Genomic DNA, 23,943 nt, shown 5'->3' with positions numbered 1-23,943 from the left:
ACCCTGAAGGGAGTGTTGCTCCAACACCACACCCCAACCTCTCAGACTGGCATCCGTCGTCAGAAGGACCGAGTTAGAGATCCAGAAGGGACAACCCCTGCTCAAACGTTGGTCCTGCAGCCACCAACTTAGTGACAGACAGACCTCCGGAGATAAGGAGATCATGTGAGACCTGATCCGGTGAGACAGGCCGTCCCACTTGGCAAGAATCAGTTTCTGCAGAGGGCGGGAATGGAATTGGGCGTACTCCACCATGTCGAAAGCTGACTCCATGAGATATAGCACTTGCATTGCCGAGTGTATCGACACTTGCGGACGAGATATGAAGCATTGAATCCTGTACTGAAGATTCAGAACCTTCTCCTGAGACAAGAACAACCACTGGTTGTGAGTGTCCAACAATGCCCCCAGGTGCACCATGCTCTGAGCAGGGACCAGGGAAGATTTCTTCCAGTTGATGAGCCACCCGTAGGCTTGCAGAAACTGGAGCGTCAAATCCAGATGACGAAGGAGAATTTCTGGGGAATTTGCCAGGATCAACAAGTCATCCAGATATGGGAGGATCCTGACCCCTTGACGGCGGAGTACAGCCGTCATTACCACCTATGACCTTCGTGAAGACTCATGGAGCCGTGGTCAAACCAAAAGGTAAAGCCTGAAATTGATAATGGAGGTTGCCCACAGCAAACCTCAGGTACTGCTGATGCGACATTGCAAAAGGAATGTGCAGGTAAGCATCCTGTATGTCCAGGGAAACCATATAATCCCTGGGCTTTGATGGAACAGTCCCTCCTTGATGGAACAGTCCCTCCTTGACACAGGAGTGGTAGTACAGGTGGTTTTGGCTCAGAGAGACAAGGGGTACTATTCCCCGCTGTTCCTAGTCCCGAAACCAAATGGGTCCTCTCTGCCCATTCTCAACCTCAAGTCCTTGAACAAATCTGTGAGAGTCTAACATCTAACACTCACGGTATCTCTGCTGCAGCCCTTGAAGTCTTCAAAATTCACTTATAAAAGCCCTTCTGAGGGCTGCTGTAGCAGCCCTGCCTGTTTTATGCCTGCACTGCATGGCACCAGCTACAAAACTGAGCTCCTGTGCAAGGAGGCAGGTTTATAGAGGAGGCGGTGCTATGCATCCTGGGAACAGTCAAAGCTTTTAGCTTGTTGGTGCCTCGGATCAAGATCCTACTCCACACCCCGATGTTATTCCCTGTGGAACCCAGTGTACCCCGCTGCAGAAACACATTTGTGAGCGTTTGTTGGAGTGCAGTTACACAATAGTTATGGGGCATTCAAACTGGGTCCTTAAGCCACCCCAACAGGCCAGGTTTAAAGGATATATGTTGTCACAATTAAGGGCTGGTGCTGACTGGAGGAAGCCTCAGTTGTAGGGGCTGAGGTGTAGTTGAACCTGGGAGGTAGAATGGGACTTTTAGACATGCAGTACCCAAGCCCGAAGGCGTGACCACGACAACTGGATTATGGTTAATGGATTTTTATTCAAGCACAGTTCAGATGGTACATCAGCAGCAGTATCAGATATGGTAAATGAAAAGACAATACACAGTTCCTGTTAAATGCAGCAGTGGTGAGGATGCCTCTGGGTGTGGTAATATCAGGGATCAGTCTTGGCAGACCAGGAGATGGAATGTCCTTAACCTGCACCCAACTGCTGAGTAGTGGAATGCTAACAGAAACTGACCAGCAGGTGTTTCACTGGAAGCTGGTTGTATTAGCTGGAGTATGAGTGAGCTGCTGGGTAGGCCGGGTGGAACCGGACCAACGATGAACAGAGTGGAGTGCCTGATGCACCAATGTAGCTGGAGAATAAGAAGTAACACTGGTGATACTGGAGATCGCTGGAATTGAAAAGTCGATGGCGGAGCGCCGATGATATCTGGTATTTGATGGCAGAGCACTGATGGTATCTGGTATTCGATGGCGGAGCACCGATGGTATCTGGTATTCGATGGCGGAGCACCGATGGTATCTGGTATTCGATGGCGGAGCACTGATAGTATCTGGAAACAGAACACTGCGGGAAGCTGGATGCTGGAAGCCGGTGTTAGACACTGCCAGTCGCAGGGAGCAATGTTAGAACACTGCAGAGTCAGGCTGCATCGCTGGGTGTTAAACTGGTGCGGGTCTCTAGTGCAGTTGATGACAGGAGCTGGAATACCTGAAGAGAGCAAACAACCACAAAGCAGGGAGACTGGTATCACTGGGTTGACAACCAAAGCACTGACAATTTCCTGGTTCAGGAACAGGACATTTATACCTGCAGCGGAGCAGGCATTGGCTGATCAATTAAGCAGAGTCCAGCAGCACAGCGGATTGGTGGAAATGATGTCATGCGATTGAAACCAACATGGCTGCGCCCATACTAACATTTGGAGGGAAAGTCATGTGAAGCCATGTGAGGAATCAACAGTAATGGCGGCGGAGGCCACGGAGGGCAGGAGATGCCAACTTGCACACTTGATCCTCAGAGATGGCGGCGGAGGCTGCAGTGGGCAGGAGATGCCATGCAAACTTATTTGTACATTTGAACCACAGAGATGGCGGCGGAGGCCGCGGCGAACAGTAGACGCCATGCAGACCTGTTGTACATTGGAGACGCAGGAATGGCGGCGGAGGCCGCGGAGGACTGGAGACGCCATTCTTAACTTTATGATACCACTGTAACAGTGCCTGCGGAATGACAGGGAGGAGATGTGGAGTGAGGATATCGGCAGCACGACTGAGACCAGGCCCTGGAACGCTGAGCCAGCCTCCAGTTACCCGGATCGTGACATATGTACTGTAGTTCGTGTAACATGCTTGAAACAAACTGGGCAATTTAATAATTAAGGGAAGTGTGGTTATGCATGGATATCCTTAACGCCTGCCCTGTTAGGGTTCCTCGAGGAGCCAGTTGGTGAACATTTGTAACCTGGTGGCAGTGCCTATGTTTATGGGGTGTATGATGAAACACTCTGTTGTTAGAATTATTTCCGCTGTTGTTCGTAGGTTTATTTTGGGAAAAAATGTCTTTAAGGATCATTCAGACCAGGCTGCTAATGCGGGCTGCAGCGGGGCTTGGCGATGTAGGCAAACTGCGGCATGGGCACACACATTGAGACCGCAATGTGATTGAAAGCAGCGGGCATTCATGGGATGGCAATGCGGCATGGGGGGGAGTGGGGCAAATGGGGGTATACCAGGTCATCACATACAGCTGCTCTGATTAATAAAATGCCAGCTGACCACCTGACAGCGAAGACAGGGCTGTGCTGCCTGGGGTATACCTTAATTCCGATGCATCTGCAATCTAATTGTGGATGCATCGGGAGGTGGCCTCACATGCTGGACGGCCTTACCCTGTGCTGGAAAGCCCCCAGCATGTGAGGAGATGAACACAGATCTGCGTTCATCTCTGAATGAGCGCCTTTGTGTGTAGGCAAGCATTCTGAAATGTAGGTGTGGAAAGTGTGAATGGTCATACAGTAGGTAGCTTTGATGCTTGCAGATATTTATCGATGAACAGTAGGTGTTGCTTGGCATAAGGCAAAATTTGTGTTTCACTTTTAAAAACAAAACATTATGGTCTTGTATATCAGACAGCTACTTAGTTGACATTTTAAAGTAATGTAGTAATAGTGTGTTGTGCTGTTCTTTCAATATAACTTTGCTGTGCAGTGAAGCATGCATGTACTGTAGTGTTTACACATGGCCTTGGACACTATGAGCTGTCCAAGGTACTACTGACAGCTGACTTGCAACCCAACACAAGAGTGGTATATTGCCACACACAAGGCGGATGCTGTATGGACGAACAATCGACATATGGTGAGCTTATTGGCAATGCGCACACACTAATCAATATTGGGGGGTTTTGGCCGAGATTTTGGGTTTGGGTAAGATTTTTCAGAATTATAAGCAAAACGCTGAAACGACCGTTTGCACACACTATACAATAACTTTGGTCGTTCTCTCGATTGTTGGCAAATCTGACCAATAATTGTATAGTGTGTACTTAGCTTAAGAACTTTCCGGCTCACTCTTCAACAGTGTAATGAGCACAGACAGAATCTCAACTAGACAATTTGGTGCCTTGTGCAAGAAAAAGCATTGATGTCTGCCCCATGTATAAATAAGGGCATTAGGCACTGAGCCTGCACATGAGCCCTGTCCTTTATTAAGCCGCCTTTGCCCCAGGCCCATGTTACTAATAATCTGGCCTTGTGCATGGTAATATCACAGAGGGTATAGTCATGCTTCTCATGGCATGTCTCACACATTGGGGGGTAATTCAGACCTGATCGCTGGCTAGCTGTTTTTTGCAGTCCTGCTTTCGCATAGTTGCCGCCACCCGGGGAGTGTATTTTAGCTGAGCAAGTGTGCGATTGCATGTGCAGCCGAGTGGTACAAAAAAACTTTGTGCACTTTCTGAGTTGCCCAAGACTTACTCAGCCACTGCGATCACTTCAGCCTGTCCGGGGCCGGAATTGACGTCAGACACCCTCCCTGCAAACGCTTGGACACGCCTGCATTTTTCCAACCACTCCCTAAAAACGGTCAGTTGCCACCCACAAACGCCTTCTTCCTGTCAATCTCCTTGCGATCGGCTGTGCGAATGGATTCCTCGTAAAACCCATCACACAGCAACGATCCGCTTTGTATCCGTGTGACACGCCTGCGCATTGTGGTGCAAACGCATGCACAGTTCTGACCTGATCGCAGAGCTGCAAAAAACGCTAGCGAGTGATCAGGTCTGAATTACCTCCATTGAAAGAAAAGCACACTCTGAGCACACTTCTATGCATTTGCATCTAAACTCATATAAAATGTATATTAACATACTTCCCAACACTGTGGCCCTGAAAAAGGGGCTTGGCTTCACAGGAATGCTGGGAACGTGAACCATGCCCACATTTTCATCACTATGGGGGCATGGCCAGCATTTTGTGAAAAACCTCAGCTTGCAAAATTTATTACAATTCCAATTAATAATGTTTGCATAGTGCACCTGCATTCTTTCCCATTGTGTGTGGCACTGCAGGTCTCAGCAAGGTAGCACATCTCATTATTTGCAGTTAGGGTGTGCAGTCTAAAGCACCTTCCCTATATATTCTATATTGTGTATTTATATGTACACTTGAAGGTATGGGACCCCTTCCGCCTAGAGAAGCCTCCTCATCTGTTACTGATTGATCTTAAGTAGGGAACCTAGCATTATCTGACTGCACATTTTGAACAAGGCACAATTAAGGTTAAAGTTTATATAGTATGTCAGTTGTGGGGTGAGTTTTGGGGCGTGGGTCCCCCTCAATTGCTTTGACTTGTCTGCTCCATGGCATCATAATATAATACTTACTTTAGCACCCTATAGCACTTTTGTTTGTTTTTTATATATGTAACAGTTTTCACACATATATTTTTTACCCCTGTAACACTCCTAACACATGCTCTTATCTTTCTAATACCCCTTCATACCGCACAAATAACCCGGTATTGACCGGGTATATTGCCGAGTTGACGCGGGTCACTGTGCGGTGTGAAAGGGGTCACTGACAAGTTCCCATGTCACTTGACCCAGTAATTCAACCTGGGAATAAAGAAGGGTTATTCCCGGGTTATTTCTGGTTAGGTGCAGTGTGAATGGGTTGCCAAGTCGATGCGACGAGGGACCCGTTCACAGTATAAGCATGATCTCATCTCCCAGCACTGCCTCCACATCTGTCTCCGATGCCACCACAGTCCCTGTCCCCAATGGCAACCAGACCTGGCATATTGCCGGGTCGGGAAGCCAGCGTGTAAGGGTCCAATGCCGGGTTGCACCTGGAAAGGACCCGTTTCCAATTCCTGGGTGCGGTCCGGCATTGCAATGTGAAAGGGGTATAACTTTCTCACACACTTCATTTTCCTCACTAGTGTGATGCCTTGGGGTGGTTTTGGCTTGGCTGTTTTTGGGGGTGTCCCATGCCCTAGACTTAAACCCTTAGAATGTTAGGGGTATACCCGACTATGAGGTTACCATGAGGTGGCGGGTAAGCCCATAATTTTGGCCAAGACTATGCAACAAACCTCTGATTGCAAAATTGATTGCAAAATGTATTACCATTCAAATTAGTAATGTTTGAATAGTACATCTGCATTCTTTCTCTTTGTGTGTGGCACTACAGGTCTCAGCAAGGTAGCACCTCTCATTACTTGCAGTTAGGGTGTGCAGTTTAGGGCCCCTTCCCTATATTTTATATATTGTGTATTTGTATGTACACTTCAAGGTTTGAGACCCATTCAGCCTAGAGAGGCACCTCTCCCCCACCTATCACTGATTAATATTAAGTAGGCCCCTTCCCTATATAATGAGCAGGAGACCCCTTGCAAGGAGCATGGCATGAGAAGAGCAGGAAACCTTTGTCAACATGCATAAAACCCTTGGCAATGAGCATAATATGTAAAGGGCATTACGGTGTGTGGCATTTCATGTAATGGGCATTACAGTGTGTGGCATAATGTGAAATGGGCATTAGGATGTATGTCTCTATAAAGCACTGCAGAATATGTATGCGCTATATAAATCACTGGTAATAATAATAATTATAATAATGTCATTGTGTAATGGGTAGTATGGTGTGCGTCATTGGGTAATGGGCATTACGGTGTGTGTGGCATATTACATAATGGGCATTATGGTGTGGGGCATAATGTGAAAATAGGATTTTAATACCTACCGGTAAATCCTTTTCTCCTAGTCCGTAGAGGATGCTGGGGTCCACTTCACTACCAAGGGGTATAGACGGTTCCGCAGGAGCCATGGGCACTTTAAGACTTTTCAAGGGTGTGAACTGGCTCCTCCCTCTATGCTCCTCCTCCAGACCTCAGTTATAGGAACTGTGCCAAGGGAGACGGACATTTCGAGGAAAGGATTTACTTTTATACTAATAGTGAGATTCATACCAGCTCACACCTCAACCATGCCGCACAACATGGCATTCAACATGACACACGCCGACAGGCATGAACCATTTACAGCAACATGCTGAAAACAAATGAAACACAACTTGTGTAACTATAAAGAACAAACTGCAGGTAAAGTACGCACTGGGTCGGGTGCCCAGCATCCTCTACGGACTAGGAGAAAAGGATTTACCGATAGGTATTTAAATCCTATTTTCTCATACGTCCTAGAGGATGCTGGGGTCCACTTCAGTACCATGGGGTTATACCAAAGCTCCAGTACGGGTGGGAGAGTGCGGATGACCCTGCAGCACCGATTGACCAAACTTGAGGTCCTCATCGGCCAAAGTGTCAAACTTATAAAATTTAGCAAATGTGTTTGACCCTGACCAAGTAGCTGCTCGGCAAAGTTGTAAAGCCAAGACGCCTCGGGCAGCCGCCCAGGATGAGCCCACTTTCCTAGTAGAATGGGCCTTCACCGACTTCGGTACCGGCAAGCCTGCCATGGAATGAGCGTGCTGAATCGTCCCTCTGATCCAGCGCGCAATAGTCTGCTTAGAAGCAGGACACCCAATCTTGTCCATACAGGACAAACAGAGCCTCTGTTTTCCGTAACCTAGCTGTTTTTGCGACATAAATCTTCAAAGCTCTAACCACATCTAGAGACTGCGACTCAGTGAAAGTGTCAGTAGCTACTGGCACCACAATAGGTTGGTTTATGTGGAAGGACGAAACCACCTTTGGAAGAAATTGTTGACAAGTTCTTAACTCTGCCCTATCTTCATGGAAGATCAGGTAAGGGCTCTTGTGAGACAAGGCCCCCAACTCAGACACCCGCCTTGCGGATGCCAAGGCCAAAAGCATCACCACTTTCCAAGTGAGAACTTTCAATTCTATCTCCTGCAGAGGTTCAAACCAATCTGATTGAAGGAACTGCAACACCACATTAAGGTCCCATGGTGCCACTGGAGGCACAAATGGAGGCTGGATGTGCAGAACCCCTTTCACGAACGTCTGAACTTCTGGAAAGGAGGCCAATTGTTTTTGAAAGAAAACTGATAAGGCCGAAATCTGGACCTTGATTGACCCCAATCTAAGGCCCGCATCCACACCAGTCTGCAGAAAATGGAGAGAAAACGTCCCAATTCAAACTCTTCCGTAGGAGCCTTCTTGGATTCACACCAAGACATATATTTTCTCCAAATACGGTGGTAATGTTTAGACGTTACTCCTTTCCTGGCCTAAATAAAAGTGGGGATGACTTCCTTGGGAATACCCTTTTGGGCTAGGATCCGACGCTCAACAGCCATGCCGTCACAAGTAGCCACGGTAAGTCTTGATACACACACGGCCCCTGCTGTAGTAGGTCCTCTCGAGGAGGAAGAGGCCGAGGATCTTCTATGAGCAACTTCTGAAGATCTGGATACCAAGGCCTCCTTGGCCAGTCTGGGGCAATGAATATTGCTCAAACTCTTATTATTTTGAGAACTTTTGGAATTAGTGGAAGTGGAGGGAAAACATATACCAACCGAAACACCCACTGGGTCACCAGTGCATCCACTGCTATTGCTTGAGGGTCTCTCGACCTGGAACAATATCTCTGAAGCTTATTGTTTAGACGAGATGCCATCATGTCTACTTGAGGCACTCCCCAAAGACTTGTCACCTCTGCAAAGACTTCTTGGTAGAGGCCCCACTCTCCTGTATGGAGATCGTATCTGCTGAGGAAGTCTTCTACCCAGTTGTCCACTCCCGAAATGAAAATTGCTGACAGAGCTCTTACATGTCTTTCTGCCCAGAGGAGAATCCTTGTCACCTCTGCCATTGCCGTTCTGCTTTTCGTTCCGCCTTGCCTGTTTATGTACGCGACTGCTGTTACATTGTCCGACTGGATCTGCACGGGATCATCGTGAAGATGTACCGCTTGTAGAAGGCCTTTGTAAATGGCTCTCAATTCCAGAACGTTAAAGTGAAGCCAGGCTTCCTGACTTGACCATCTTCCTTGGAAGCTTTCCTCCTGTGTGACAGCTCCCCAGCCTTGGAGACTTGCATCCGTGGTTATTAGAACCCAGTCGTGAATCCCAAACCTGCGTCCCTCTAGTAGGTGAGAACTGTGTAGCCACCACAGGAGCGAAATCCTGGTTTTGGGGGACAGGATTGTTTTCCGGTGCATGTGTAGGTGGGATCCGGACCACTTGTCCAACAGGTCCCACTGGAATACTCTGGCATGAAATCGGCCAAACTGTATGGCCTCGTAGGCCGCTACCATTTTCCCCAACAACCGAATGCATTGATGGATCGACACGCTTGTTGGTTTCAAAATTTGTTTGACCATTTTCTGGATTTCCAGAGCCTTTTCCACTGGAAGAAATACTCTCCATACTTCTGTGTCCAGAATCATCCCTAAAAAGGACAATCTTGTCATCGGTTCCAACTGCGACTTTGGAAAATTCATGATCCAACCGTGATGTTGGAGTATTGACAGGGAGAGTGCGATGTTCTGCACCAACTGTTCCCTGGATCTCGCTTTTATCAGGAGATAGTCCAGATAAGGAATTATATTGACTTCTTTTTGACGAAGGAGGACCATCATCTCTGCCATCACCTTGGTGAATACCCTCAGTGCCGTGGAGAGTCCGAATGGCAACGTCTGGAACTGGTAATGGCAATCCTGTACTGCGAATCTCAGATAAGCTTGGTGAGGAGGAGAAATGGGAACATGCATCCTTTGTCTACTGACACCATGAAGTCCCCCTCCTCCAGACTGGAAATCACTACTCTCAGGGATTCCATCTTGAACTTGAACCTTTTCAGGTAGAGATTCAGATTTTTCAGGTTTAAAATCGGTCTGACCGAGCCATCCGGCTTCGGAACTACAAAGAGGCTTGAATAAAAACCTTCTCCTTGCTGTGACAAGGGAACCAGGACAGTGACCTGATCCTGACATAATTTTTGAATTGCCGTTGTTACTGCCTCTCTTTCTGGAAGAGAAGCTGGCAAGGTCGATTTGAAAATCGGCTTGGGGGGACGTCTTGAAACTCTAGTTTGTACCCATGGGACATTATTTGTAAGACCCATGGGTCCAGGCCAGATTGAATCCAGATTTGACTGAAAAGTTTCAGACGTGCTCCCACCCGAACGGACTCCTGCAAGGAAGCCCCAGCATCATGCTGCAGATTTGGCAGAAGCAGGGGTGGACTTCTGCTCCTGCGATCCGGGAGACGCTGCGGATTTCTTTCCTTTTCCCCTTCCCCTACCTGCAAAAAAGGGGGAACCTTTGGCCTTTTTGTATTTGTTGGGCCGAAAGGACTGCATGTGAGAGTGATGTGTCTTTTTCGCCGGTGTAGGAGCATAACGCAAGAATGTCGACTTACCTGCAGTAGCCGCCGAGACTAACGCATCCAGCCCATCACCAAACAAGGCCTCACCTTTATACGGGAGAACCTCCATATTTCTTTTGGAATCTGCATCAGCATTCCACTGGCGAATCCACAACGCCCTCCAAGCCGATACTGCCATGGTAGCGGTTCTTGATCCCAAGAGACCAATATATTTCATGGTTTCTAGTACGTACGCAGCAGCGTCTTTGATATGACCTAACGTTAGGAGTATCTCGTCTCCATCTATTGTGTCAATGTCTAATGACAAGTTTTCTGACCACTTCTCAATAGCACTACTCACCCACGCACAGGCAATGGTAGGCCTGTGTAGTGTCCCATTGGCCACATCAATAGATCATATCACTCACTTGTGGTCTGTCGGCTCCTTAAGTGAAGCCATTCCAGGCGCAGGGAGAACCTTTTCTCTTTTATGACAGGGCACTGTCTAAAATGCGGGGTGACTCCCACCTTTTGGAAAAAAGGTAAGCTGCCTGAATTCCTTTTGGGAATCTGAAATTTATTTTCAGGTTAAATCAGACTCCCTCCAAGAGACTGTTCAACTCCTGTGGTGGAGGCAAAATTACATTACTTCTTTACTAAAGTAAACCCTCTCCTTGTGGTAAAAGAGGGGCCTTCGTAACTTCTAACACCACCTTTATAGCTAAAACATGTTTTGAATGCTTTTTTTGCTAACTTAGGACTTATTCCCCTGGAATCACTAGTGTCAACACAGGAATCAGAGTCCGTGTCGATATCAGTTTGTACTGCTTGTGCAAATCTGTATGTGACCCAGAGGGGTCCCTGTGGATGAAAGGCAGAACTATTAAAAATCACATCTTCAACAGATTATTTTCAGTTTTCTGTATGAGATTCAGTCCAACCTCTTACTGATATGATTCTCACTATCATGTAACCTTTCACCCAGTCAGGCTCTTGGTGTCATAATACACCTCTGTGTCCCTAACATGTCTCCCACAGAGGAAGAGTTCCCTGCCACAGACATGTAACACACGTGCTCAACCACACCACAGACACTCCGGGACTTATAGGGGACAGACCCACAGTAAAATCTGTCAGAGGGACACAGTTAGGATTTGCCAGTTCACAACCCAGTGCCAATAACACAATGTCTGTGAACACAAAATGCCCACTGACATGCAGCGCTTTTATAATGTTAATCACACAATTATATAGCACCAAATTCACTGTGCCCCCCCCCCCCTGTTTTGCACCCTGATACTTGTTCAGCAGTGGAGGAGGACCAGCGTTCTTCTCTGCAGCCTGGAATGAGAGAAAATGTTGCTGAGCAGTGTGCTGGCTGACTGAGGAGGAAGCTCCACTCTTCAATGGCATGTTTCTCCTCAGCTTTTATGAGGTAATTTTTTATACTGGCAGGGGTAGGACTGTGCCTGAGCAACTTATGCCCCTTATTTATGCCAGTTTTCATAGGTTTCATGCTGACCAGAACGCACCCCCCGCGCCCTGCACCCTGCAGTGCCTGTGTATGTGTGGGCAACATGGCGCGCTGTGCTCCCGCCAGCTGCGCGGTACCTTTAGCAGTCACTTTCTTGATTGAAGATCTGTCTTCTAACACTCACCTGTCTTCTGACTTCTGGCTCTGTGAGGGGGGTGACGGCGTGCTGTGAAAGTGAGCATCTAGGCACAGCTAGCGTTCAGTTTCCTTCAGGAGCTAATGGTGTCCTGTCAGCCAGTAGCAGAGCCATGAAACTCTTTAGGAAGTTGGTTCCTACTTCTGCCCCCTCAGTCCCACGAAGCAGGGAGACTGTTGCCAGCAGTTCTCCCTGAAAACAAAAAACCTAACTTAAGTCTTTTCAGAGAAACTCAGTAGAGCTCCTCTGGAGTGCATCCAGTCTGCCTGGGCACATTTCTAAAACTGAGGTCTGGAGGAGGGGCATAGAGGGAGGAGCCAGTTCACACCCTTGAAAAGTCTTAAAGTGCCCATGGCTCCTGCGGAACCGTCTATACCCCATGGTACTGAAGTGGACCCCAGCATCCTCTAGGACGTATGAGAAATGGGTATTACGGTGTATGTCATTGTGTAATGGGCATTACAACTTTCTGCAACAGAGCCAGACGAGTGGGTGCACACTCACGCCACACAGACACTGTGTGTGAGAGGCTCCTGTCACTCTGAGGCTGCGCTAACACTGCCTACAGCTTGCTGCCCTATTTGGACAAGGTGGCTCACATCCCTGCCACGCACTTTGTACCCTTTTGCCCCCTCTGTAACCGACCCTGTGAGCACTGCACAATACTCCAGGTTGCTGCATGTTCACGTGAAATAACCCAGGGTATTGCTGGCAGTGGGACAGGCATATAAGTTTCAACATTTCTACATAGAAAAACAACATAATGAATGTACTTTACATTTCTGTTACATGTAGCTACATGTAGTCTGATAATGCATAACTTAAACCATTATATGCTAATTATAGATCATGAAATTATAGCTTTGTAAAGCACAAATTAAGATAACTCTTTTTTTTTTTATTTGACAATAATGGCAATGCATACTATACTGAATTATAAATGTGTATTAGCGCTGTTCTTGAGGGAATACATACTAATTATCGGCAGCCAGGATGCTGGCTGTCAAGACACCGACAGCGGTGTCCCGGCTGTCAGTATGCTGGGGCATACTTGCCTACTTTTGAAAACTAGTTTCAGGGAGATTCCAAGTGGTAGCAAAATGACACACCATTGCAGGGGCGTGTCATGCTCCGCCCAAAGGATGTATATAACTCCACCTATGGGCGTGTTTATTGCCACCCAGGGGTGTGTCCTGCAGTGGTAGGTGAAAGCTATAGGGGGTCATTCCGAGTTGTTCGCTCGCAAGCTGTTTTTAGCAGCTTTACACACGCTAAGCCGCCGCCTACTGGGAGTGTATCTTAGCATCTTAAAATTGCGAACGAAAGATTCTCAAAATTGCGATTACACACCTCTTAGCAGTTTCTGAGTAGCTTCAACCTTACTCGGCATCTGCGATCAGTTCAGTGCTTGTCGTTCCTGGTTTGACGTCATAAACACACCCAGCGTTCGCCCAGACACTCCTCCGTTTCTCCAGCCACTCCCGCGTTTTTCCCAGAAACGGTAGCGTTTTTCCGCACACACCCATAAAACGGTCAGTTTCCGCCCAGTAACACCCACTTCCTGTCAATCACACTACGATCACCAGAACGAAGAAAAAGCCGTGAGTAAAATTCCTAACTGCATAGCAAATTTACTTGGCGCAGTCGCACTGCGGACATTGCGCATGCGCACTAAGCGGAAAATCGCTGTGATGCGAAAAAAATTATCGAGCGAACAACTCGGAATGAGGGCCATAGTACTAAAAGCAGCAAGAAAGAAAAAAAAAGTGTAGTAACATAGGTGCACTATAAATTAATGTACCATGTACATTTTTTAAAAGGGACGGACAAATAGAAAATCTATGGGCACTGGTGCGGGATTGTGTGTTTATATTGTGGTGAGAGGGCTTGTGTCTCACCACAATTGCCCACATTCTGGTGGGATCAGCTCGCTCCAAGGGAGAAGAAAACAAGACCTGCACATTCTGCAGCTGCAGTAGAGATTTGGAACACTGGATTTTGTGGATTACCCAGATCAAGCAGGAACTCATCACTGGGAACAGGAAAAGTTTAAAACTCCCGTTCACCCAGAGTTCTGTGCACTGATGCCCATTAGGGGCCAGCAAGTGGGATGCAGTTTGATAGCGCCAGGGACTGATGACATTAGCTGTGCCAGGGGAACATGGTGGACAGATGATTGAGCACAGGGAGTGCTAGGACTTTTTGTGTTTATTTGCTTATTTTCAGTTATGCACTTGTGTGACCAGGCATAAGCCTGTGTATGCTATGCACAGTGTCTGATGCCAGTAAAGACACTGTGTTTTAACCGGAAGACCTGCATCACGAGTCCTTATTTCCAGTACTCGTTTTGAATAAATTATATATATATATATATATGTATACACCCCATAGCAAAGAATGGGACAGCAGCAGCAGGCAGACACGCTGCCTTCCACAGCCAAGATGTACAGGGACACATCTGTAGTAGTGTCCCTCATTCATGTTATGACACACAGTAGTCACACATAATGCCCACTGTAGTTGTGCACCTAACACACATAATGCCCCACAGTAGTAGTGCTGCTTATACACATAATGCCCGCAGTAGTAGTGCCGCATATACACATAATGCCAACAGTAGTAGTCCCCCTTATACACATAATGCTCACAGTAGTAGTGCCACTTATACTCTCATAATGCCCACAGTAGTAGTACCCCTTATTCACATAATTCCCACAGTAGTAGTGCCGTTTGCGTTTATACCCATTATGTCCACAATAGTAGTGCCGCTTATACACATAATGCCCACAGTAGTAATGCCACTTACACTCATAATGCCAACAGTAGGAGAATCAGGGATACAGGCGCAGAAAGGTGCAACTGGGAGTGGACAGTGTGATGGAACAGGGGATGAAGCAGTTAAGGAAAGAACTTAAAGAGGACAAAAAGGTGTAGAGATAGGAGAAAGGGGAGGTAAAAGAAGAAGCTTTTAAAAAGGAATCTTTTCCTATCCATGCCAGGGGGAGCCGTGGGGCCTGCCATGGGGCATTGGATGCTAGAAGGCTAGCAGGAAAAAAAATCTTATCTACAGCAGCAGCAGCAGCACTTGGGGATTGGAGCTGAAGCACCTTGATGCTGCTGCTTTTCTGCTGCCCATCATATAGATTGACAGGCACAGCAGCAGTGAATAGCAGCAGTGTGGGGGATGTTATAGGCTTTACTGGTGTTTGGGATGTCGGCGGTCAGAATTCCGACCGAGGCATCCCGCTGAGGAGAATCCAAACAGGGGCTAAGTAACTAAACTTATCCTCCCCCAATACCACTCTAACCCTCTCTTTATGCCTCTTAACCCTGCACCCCCTCCCCTGCAGTCTTACCCTAACCCTCCTTGGTGGTGCATAAACCTAACCCCCCTTCCCGCAGCCTAAACCTCCCTCCCCCCGCAGCCTAACCCTTCCCAGGTGTGCCTAAACCTAACCCTCCCTGGGGGTGCCTAAATCTACCCCCCACCCCACGGTATAACACTAACAGTGTATGCACACTTACATTTGTTCGGGATGCGGGTGTCAGGATTCCAGTGTCGGCATTTTGCCACCGATCTTCTGCCTGTGTGTCGGGGTTCCGACGCAGAGATTCTGACTGCCCGCATCCCGAATGCATCTTGAGAGGGAATAGTGCGTCTCCAGCAAGACGCCTCCCTGCATTGCTGCCCTTGCAGGGGAGCTGGGTAGATTTAATACTCAACATATAATGTAATTTTAATGGAAAAATACTGCACCCATACACTGACAATGGGGGTAATTCTGAGTTGATCGCAGCAGGAACTTTGTTAGCAGTTGGCCAAAACCATGGCCCTCATTCCGAGTTGTTCGCTCGTTGACGATTTTCTCTATTTTGCGATTAGTCGCTTACTGCGCATGCGCAATGTTCGCAGAGCGCATGGGCTTAGTTATTTTACTCAAAAGTTAGGTATTTTACTCACGGCATTACGAGGAATTTTCTTCGTTCTGGTGATCGGGGTGTGGGTGTTTCTGGGCGGAAACTGGCCGTTTTATGGGTCTGTGTGAAAAAACGCTGCCGTTTCTGGGAAAAACGCGGGAGTGGCTGGAGAAACGGGGGAGTGTCTGGGCGAACGCTGGGTGTGTTTGTGACGTCAAACCAGGAACGAAACTGACTGAACTGATCGCAGTGGCAGAGTAAGTCTGGAGCTACTCAGAAACTGCTAAGAAATTTCTATTCGCAGTTTTGAGAATCTTTCGTTCGCAATTCCGCTAAGCTAAGATACACTCCCAGAGGGCGGCAGCTTAGCGTGTGCAATGCTGCTAAAAGCAGCTTGCGAGCGAACAACTCGGAATGAGGGCCCATGTGCACTGCAGGGGAGGCAAATATAACATGTGCAGAGAGAGTTAGGGTGTGTACACACGGTGAGATTTTTTCTTCCGATTCTGACTATATAGTCAAAATCGGAAGAAAAGTTAGTGCAGATCGTAAGGTGACAGTCACCTTGCGATCCCGATGCGTGGTCCCGCGCGGTCGGCATCGAAAGAAAAGATAGACTGTGCAGGCAAGTCAATTTTGGCTATCTCTATAGAAGAGATAGTCAAAATTGACACTTAGCCAAAATCGCACATAGCCAGTATCGCAAGCGCACTCATTATGTGCTTGCAATACTGACTATGTGCCAACCCGGCCCCTGTTGCATAGTGAGAATTGGGCATAGCCCGAATCTCACCATGGGGGTAATTCCAAGCTGATCGCAGCAGGAAATTTTTTAGCAGTTGGGCAAAACCATGTGCACTGCAGGGGAGGCAGATCATGTGCAGAGACAGTTAGATTTGGGTGGGTTATTTTGTTTCTGTGCAGGGTAAATACTGGCTGCTTTATTTTTACACTGCAATTTAGATTGCAGATTGAACACACCACACCCAAATCTAACTCTCTCTGCACATGTTATATCTGCCTCCCCTGCAATGCACATGGTTTTGCCCAACTGCTAACCAAATTCCTGCTGCGATAAACTTGGAATTACCCCCCATGTGTACACACACTTAGATTTGGGTGGGGTGAGTTCAATCTGTAATCTAAATTACAGTATAAAAATAAAGCAGCCAGTATTTACCCTGCACAGAAACAAAATAACCCACCCAAATCTAACTTTCTCTGCAAATGTTATATCTGCCCCCCCCTGCAGTGCACATGGGCCCTGATTCCGAGTTGTTCGCTCGCTAGCTGCTTTTAGTAGCATTGCACATGCTAAGCCGCCGCCTACTGGGAGTGAATCTTAGTTTAGCAGAATTGCGAACGAAAGATTAGCAGAATTGCGAATAGAAATTTATTTGCAGTTTCTGAGTAGCTCGACACTTACTCTGCCACTGCGATCAGTTCAGTCAGTTTCATTCCTGGTTTGACGTCACAAACACACCCAGCGTTCGCCCAGACACTCCCCCGTTTCTTCAGACACTCCCGCGTTTTTCCCAGAAACGCCAGTGTTTTTTCGCACACTCCCATAAAACGGTCAGTTTCCGCCCAGAAACACCCACTTCCTGTCAATCACACTCCGATCACCAGAACGATGAAAACTTCGTTAGGCTGTGAGTAAAATAACAAACTTTTGTGCTAATTTACTTGGCGCAGGCGCACTGCGAACGTTGCGCATGCGCAGTTTGCGACTAATGGCTCCGTTGCGAAAAAAGCTAACGAACGAACAACTCGGAATGACCCCCAAGGTTTTGCCCAACTGCTAAAAAATTTCCTGCTGCGATCAACTTGGAATTACCCCCCATATCATGTTTACTACACTTGTCATATTGGTGGATGAGCTTTGAAAATGGTAACGGGACCGCCGGGATCTCGTACTGATCCCATGGTGGCTACACAGAGCTCTTACCTGTAGGAGCTCTGTGCTAGATCTTCATGGTGGAGAGGGAGTGTAATCGCGTATATGGTCCGATGGTGGATATATTTTGCACCCTGAAAAAACGTGAGATTTGTTTATTGCAATAATAACCTGAGTGTGATCCATTAAGAAAATAATCAGGCTCTTTTTTGCGTAGCTTCAGTAATACCCCTTTCAGACCGCCAGCTACGAACACGGGTTATTGGCACATTGACGCGCATAACCCGCGTTCGTGTGCGGTTTGAAAGGTACCAGGGTTGATATACTGGTTTGAGCGACCCAGTATTCCAACTCAGGTAGCGAGCAGAGTTGAAAACATGTTCAACCCGGCTTGCTGTGCGGTGTGAACGGGAGCCATGTCGATGCGACCCATTTCCCTTTCACTATGTGTTGACGGGCGGCGCTTGGAGATCATGTGGGCGACTGAGGTGGGTCGCACACTGGAAGCTCCCATTTCAGGCTCCCGGGTGCGATCCGCCTCGGGCGGTCTGAAAGGGGTATGACTGAAAATATCCAGTAGCTGTTCTCCTGCTGCATCACCCCCATATGAAAGGAGATTTTATTTGAATAAAATATTCTCAGCCTCCATATAAAAAAAAAAAGGTAGTGTGTATATGCACGTGTATCATAATTGTAAAGCCTGTAATTCACTAAATATAAAAAATGTATACACCCAACATCCAACGGAATCTCTTTAAGCAATTGGTCGAGTGGTGTAGTGTAACTGAAACATTTGTAAGGGTCTTACCCATACTTACCGACTTCTGGGCTGCTCTCTCCGGGAGAGAGCAGCCCGTCGGCTCAGCAGGGGGGGCTGGCAGTCAGGTGACGCGCAAGGGGGGCGGGGCGGAGGAGGAACGGGGCGTGGCTTTTGGAACGCGTCATTTAAGCCACGCCCCCCGCTGTGTAATGCCGCGATTACAGGCATTATACAGCAGGGGGCGTGGTTACGATGACGCGATTCAACAAGAATCGCGTCATCGCCTGCCCGGACTGCCCACTTTACTCGTTAAGTGGGCGGCGGGCAGGGGGTGACCCCACCCCCGTAAATCGGGAAACTTGCCTGCTCTTCCGGAGGGCCGGGAGGGTCACCCGTTTTTCGGGAGCCTCCCGGCCATTCCGGGAGGGTAGGCAAGTATGTGCTGGGGTGAGCGCTAAAAAGCCCCTTCTGATCTAGCTGCACTCCACACTGCAGGCTCCCACCCACAGAGGGAGAGCCGGCGACGGCATTTCACCGCCTGTCGTGATTCTGGCATCGGCATTGTGACCGCCAGGATCCCAAAAGGCAGTCTCCTGATTGCCTCCCTTCTTGAGTACATATTATCACCACAATGTAGCATAATCCACCTTCTACAGTAATACCATATCTGCAGAATGATAAATACATTTAAAACAACAAAAGAAGTCTGAAAATGTATTCAGTAAGTGTGGTCTGAAGATGACGGCTTGTGTGTGTGACCACCTTATGCAATAACAAGGAATGGAGAAATGGTCAATCTTGAATTGATTGTCTAGAACAACATGAGCTTGCATTGTCCTAAGTATACCAGGAAAGTATGTCACATATCTGTTTGCAAGCTTAATAAATAACTTTCACATTGCAAAACCATTACAAGCAATCTAAATGTATTTATCTTTTTACTGTATTTATGTGTCCCTCCCATCACACAATCCCCAACCAAGCAGGAGGAAATTGGCCTCATTTATTCCCTGAAATCATGGAGATATTTGTGTGGAAAGTTGAACTAGTTCAGTTTGTGTAATTTAACACACCTCTCTTTGGCCCTCATTCAGAGTTGTTCGCTCGCTAGCTGCTTTTAGCAGCATTGCACACGCTAGGCCGCCGCCCTCTGGGAGTGTATCTTAGCTTAGCAGAATAGTGAACGAAAGTATAGCAGAACTGCTACTAAATAATTCCTTGCAGTTTCTGAGTAGCTCCAGACCTACTCCTAGATTGCGATCAGCTCGGTCCGTTTAGTTCCTGGTTTGACGTCACAAACACGCCCTGCGTTCGGCCAGCCACTCCCCTGTTCCTCCAGCCACTCCTGCATTTTTACCTGGCACGCCTGCGGTTTTTAGCACAGTCCCTGAAAACGCCATGTTGCCGCCCAGAAACACCCACTTCCTGGATCCGGGATTGGTTTCGCTGCTCCCCAAAAAGTTTTGCAGCTTTATCAGTTCCTTTGATAAAGCTGCAAAACTTTTTGGGGAGCAGCGAAACGCATCAGGACCCCCCTGCCACACACACCATTTTTGCTCTACACCATTTCCATCTTGGTGACCATTTCTACGTGTCTGAACCAATCCCGGATCCACTACCAGCTTGCTGTGCACTAATAAGAGGACATCTCCAGCAATTCACCATTTCTAATGAGGACATCACAAGCCTAACATGGACTCTCATGTATGGAAGCTTTTCCACCTCTAAATTGGTGACCGGTAAATATTTACAAACCGAACTGTGCTGATACAATATATCCTCTATCGACTAGTGGACTTACCTGGGCATATCATATAGGAACAGACACGTATTGGTCTAATGATCTATAGAGAAATTAACTGAATGTGGTGTATACATTTATATTATGTATTTTGAGGAGAGAAATTGCCATTTTTAATGGTTTTATTGTTTCTATTATAATAAATTGTTACATTTTTTAAACATTGTTTATATCCAATCACTTCATCAGTAGTGCTGCCATTTGTGTATATTTTCTTGTTTGTTATCTCAGGAGTGACTCTCCCGTATTTACGCCAGCTGCTTGGTGCAGCAACTTTATACTAAGCGCCTGTTCTTCTTGTTAAGGAGTCTTTTTTGCTACTCCAGAGTCTTGAATATAAAAATAATTAGTATATTACAAAGAAGATATTTTTAATATATTCTTTGTATTTTTCATATACTTTATATAGTCAGAACTCTGGTGCATTCATTAGTATGACAGGAAGGGCTCTGCCTCATCTGCCCCACCGCAGTGCATTTCACTGATTTAGACTGCTGATAATACTTTGTCATATGCTATAATGACTTAAATAGGTTAAACAGTATAAATGCTTCAAATTCTTCATTTTCAATTTAAACACTATACACAGTGAGCATACAATGTTTTCACACATATGTAAACATATTAACAAGGTAACACATTTTGAGTCCCGCCTGCAGGATTTGTTATTTATGTAAATAGGTCGGTGGCCAATGCAGCATTTCTTTCCATGTTACTACAGCACATCTTCCTCCATGTTCTTAGCACGCTCAAATAACTGCATAATCCTAGCAGCCGGCACACAGCCTTCCCGTAATATACTGATAGTCCCTGGAAAGGAATAAATATATATGTTGCAAATACCATAATGTAATTGAGTGATGATAATCAAATCTAAGGGGGTAATTCAGACCTGATCATAGCTGTGTGAAAAAAAATGAACATCTACAATCAAATTCTTTGACATGCAGGGGGGCGCCCAACACAGGGCAAGTCCACTCTGCATGCCGGATCCAGCCCCCCCTTCCCCGCAGACATGAAAAAGCATTGCACAGCAGCAATGCCTTCAAATGTTTCAGGTAGCCCTCTGATGGCTACCCACCATGTTAAGGGTTGCAGTGACTGCGAATGATGTCACGCAGCCACCGTGACCCGCCTCAGCAACGGTCCGGACATGCCGTCTGTTGTCCGGACCGCGTCCCTTAAACGAAGGCATCGACCATAAAATACAGCATTGATGCCCCATTCCCTCCAGGTCTTAAACTACATACGCGCATGTGCAGATGTGCAGAAATCGCTTCATAGCAGGGTCTGTATTAGGCCCTAAGTTATTAGACAGACTGAGATTTGGAAGAGCATTTTGGGGGGAATTCAAATATTATCGCACCCCGATCTCCTATCTAAAGTGACGGGAGATTGTGTGGTGATATTCAAATGCCCCCCCTTATCATGCTGATCGCACCCAATATCCTCGGGTTTAGGCGCGCTAAGCACCTACACCCAACGAAAGCAATAAGCGCAAGCTTGAAAAGACCTGTTTGGGCGCCCAAACAGGTGTATTTACGCGCATTTCAGCTTGCTACTCCCGGGGATAGTGAGCTGAAATGAACTTGTCGTGCCCATTGGCAGCAACATTTGAATAGCTGCCGGCGGTGCGAGAGGGGGTGACATTTGAATACGGCCTTATGTATCCATTTCGTAGATATTATGCATTGAAAAAATAGGATTTTAATTACCTACCGGTAAATCCTTTTCTCGTAGTCCGTAGAGGATGCTGGGGTCCATATTAGTACCATGGGGTATAGACGGGTCCACCAGGAGCTATTTGCGCTTCAAGAGTTTACAGTGTGGGCTGGCTCCTCCCTCTATGCCCCTTCTACCAGACTCAGTCTAGAAACTGTGCCCGAGGAGACGACATACGCCGAGAGAAGGAAATACACAGATAGTGGCGAGATTCATACCAGCTCACACAACAAGACAAATCTGGCCAACAGGCCGGAGAACTCAGCAACAGCTGAAACCGTACTGAAACAGGAATGAACACAGAACTTACCTAGGAACCAGGTAGTACTGACCCAAATAACCATTGCAGGATAAAGAAGCGCTGGGCGGGCGCCCAGCATCCTCTACGGACTACGAGAAAAGGATTTACCGGTAGGTAATTAAAATCCTATTTTCTCTTATGTCCTAGAGGATGCTGGGATCCATATTAGTACCATGGGGATGTACCAAAGCTTCCAGAATGGGAGGGAGAGCGTGCAGGCTCCTGCAGAACTGCTTGACCAAACTTGATTCTGGACATGGCAATCCTGCCGTAGAATAGGCATGCTGGATGGTGAACCTGACCCAACGAGAAATCGACTGCTAAGAAGCAGGACACCCAATTTTCTTGGGATCATAGAGGACAAACACAGAGTCAGATTTCCTGAGACGAGCAGTCCTCTTCACATAAATCTTCAAAGTCCTCACAGCATCCAAGGCCTTTGCAGCAATTGAAGAGTCAGTAGCCACTAGCACCACAATAGGTTGGTTGATATGAAAAGCCGACATAACCTTGGGAAGGAACTGTGGACAAGTCCTGAGTTCCGCCCTATCTTCATGGAAGACCAGATAGGGACATGTCAAGAAGAAGCCAAGGCCAACAAAGTTACCGCCTTCCATGTGAGAAACTTGATTTCAGCCTCCTGTAGAGGCTCAAACCAATCCGACTGCAGGAACTGCAACACCACATCAAGATCCCATGGTGCCCTTGGCGCGACAAAAGGGAGCTGGATGTGCAGAACCCCTTTCAAAAAGGTCTGAACCTCAGGGAGGACAGCCAATTGTTTCTGGAAGAAAATGGATAAGGCCGAAATCAGGACCTTGATGGAGCCCTAAATCCACACCTGCTTGCAGGAAAAGGACAAACCGTCGAAGTTGAAACTCCACCGCAGGAAACTTCTTGGATTCACACCAAGACACATACTTTTTCCAAATTCGATGGTAATGTTTAGACGTTACCCCCTTCCTAGCCCGTATCAGGGTAGGAATAACCTCACTCGGAATACCCTTCCGAGCTAAGATCTGGCGCTCAACCGCCATGCCATTAAACGTAGCCGCGGTAAGTCTTGATAAGCGAACGGCCCCTGTAGTAGAAGATCCTCCCGAAGAGGCAGAGGCCTTGGATCTTCCAGCAGTAGATCCAGCAGATCCGCATATCATTTTTACAAGTTGTAGAACTCTTGGGATAAGAGGAAGTGGAGGGAACACATACACTGACGTGAACACCCACGGCGTTACTAGTGCGTCCACCGCCACTGCCTGTGGGTCTCTCGACCTGGAACAGTACCTCCTCAGCTTCTTGTTGAGGTGGAAGGCCATCATGTCTATGTGAGGAACCCCCACCAACCGGTTACCTCCTCGAACACCTCTGGTTGGAGGCCCCACTCTCCTGGATGGAGATCGTATCTGCTGAGGAAGTCCGCTTCCCAGTTGTCTACTCCCAGAATGAAGATTGCTGACCAGCATGCCTTTCTGCCCAAAGGAGGATCTTTGTTACCTCTGACATTGCAGCCCTGCTCTTCGTTCCGCCTTGTCAGTTTATGTAGGCCACTGTTGTCACGTTGTCCGACTGCACCTGAACAGCCCGATCCTGTAGAAGGTGTGCCGCTTGAAGA

The 23,943-nt window shown here is 47.3% G+C and overlaps 1 protein-coding gene across 1 annotated transcript in view; it reads right to left on the bottom strand.

The window, feature by feature from the left end:
- Nucleotides 1–20,187: 20,187 nt before the first annotated feature.
- LOC134947613 (uncharacterized) overlaps nt 20,188–23,943 on the bottom strand; it is a 47,232-nt gene continuing 43,476 nt past the window's right edge. The window contains exon 11 of the mRNA XM_063935613.1: nt 20,188–21,118. Within this exon, the coding sequence (XP_063791683.1) occupies nt 21,024–21,118 (95 nt within the window). The 3' untranslated portion in view covers nt 20,188–21,023. The remainder of the gene's footprint in view (nt 21,119–23,943) is intronic.

Source organism: Pseudophryne corroboree, chromosome 8 (genome assembly GCF_028390025.1).
Source record: "Pseudophryne corroboree isolate aPseCor3 chromosome 8, aPseCor3.hap2, whole genome shotgun sequence".
Taxonomy (NCBI): domain Eukaryota; kingdom Metazoa; phylum Chordata; class Amphibia; order Anura; family Myobatrachidae; genus Pseudophryne; species Pseudophryne corroboree.
The sequence above is the reverse complement of the archived record's forward strand: the minus strand, read 5'-3'. Positions and strand labels throughout refer to the sequence as shown.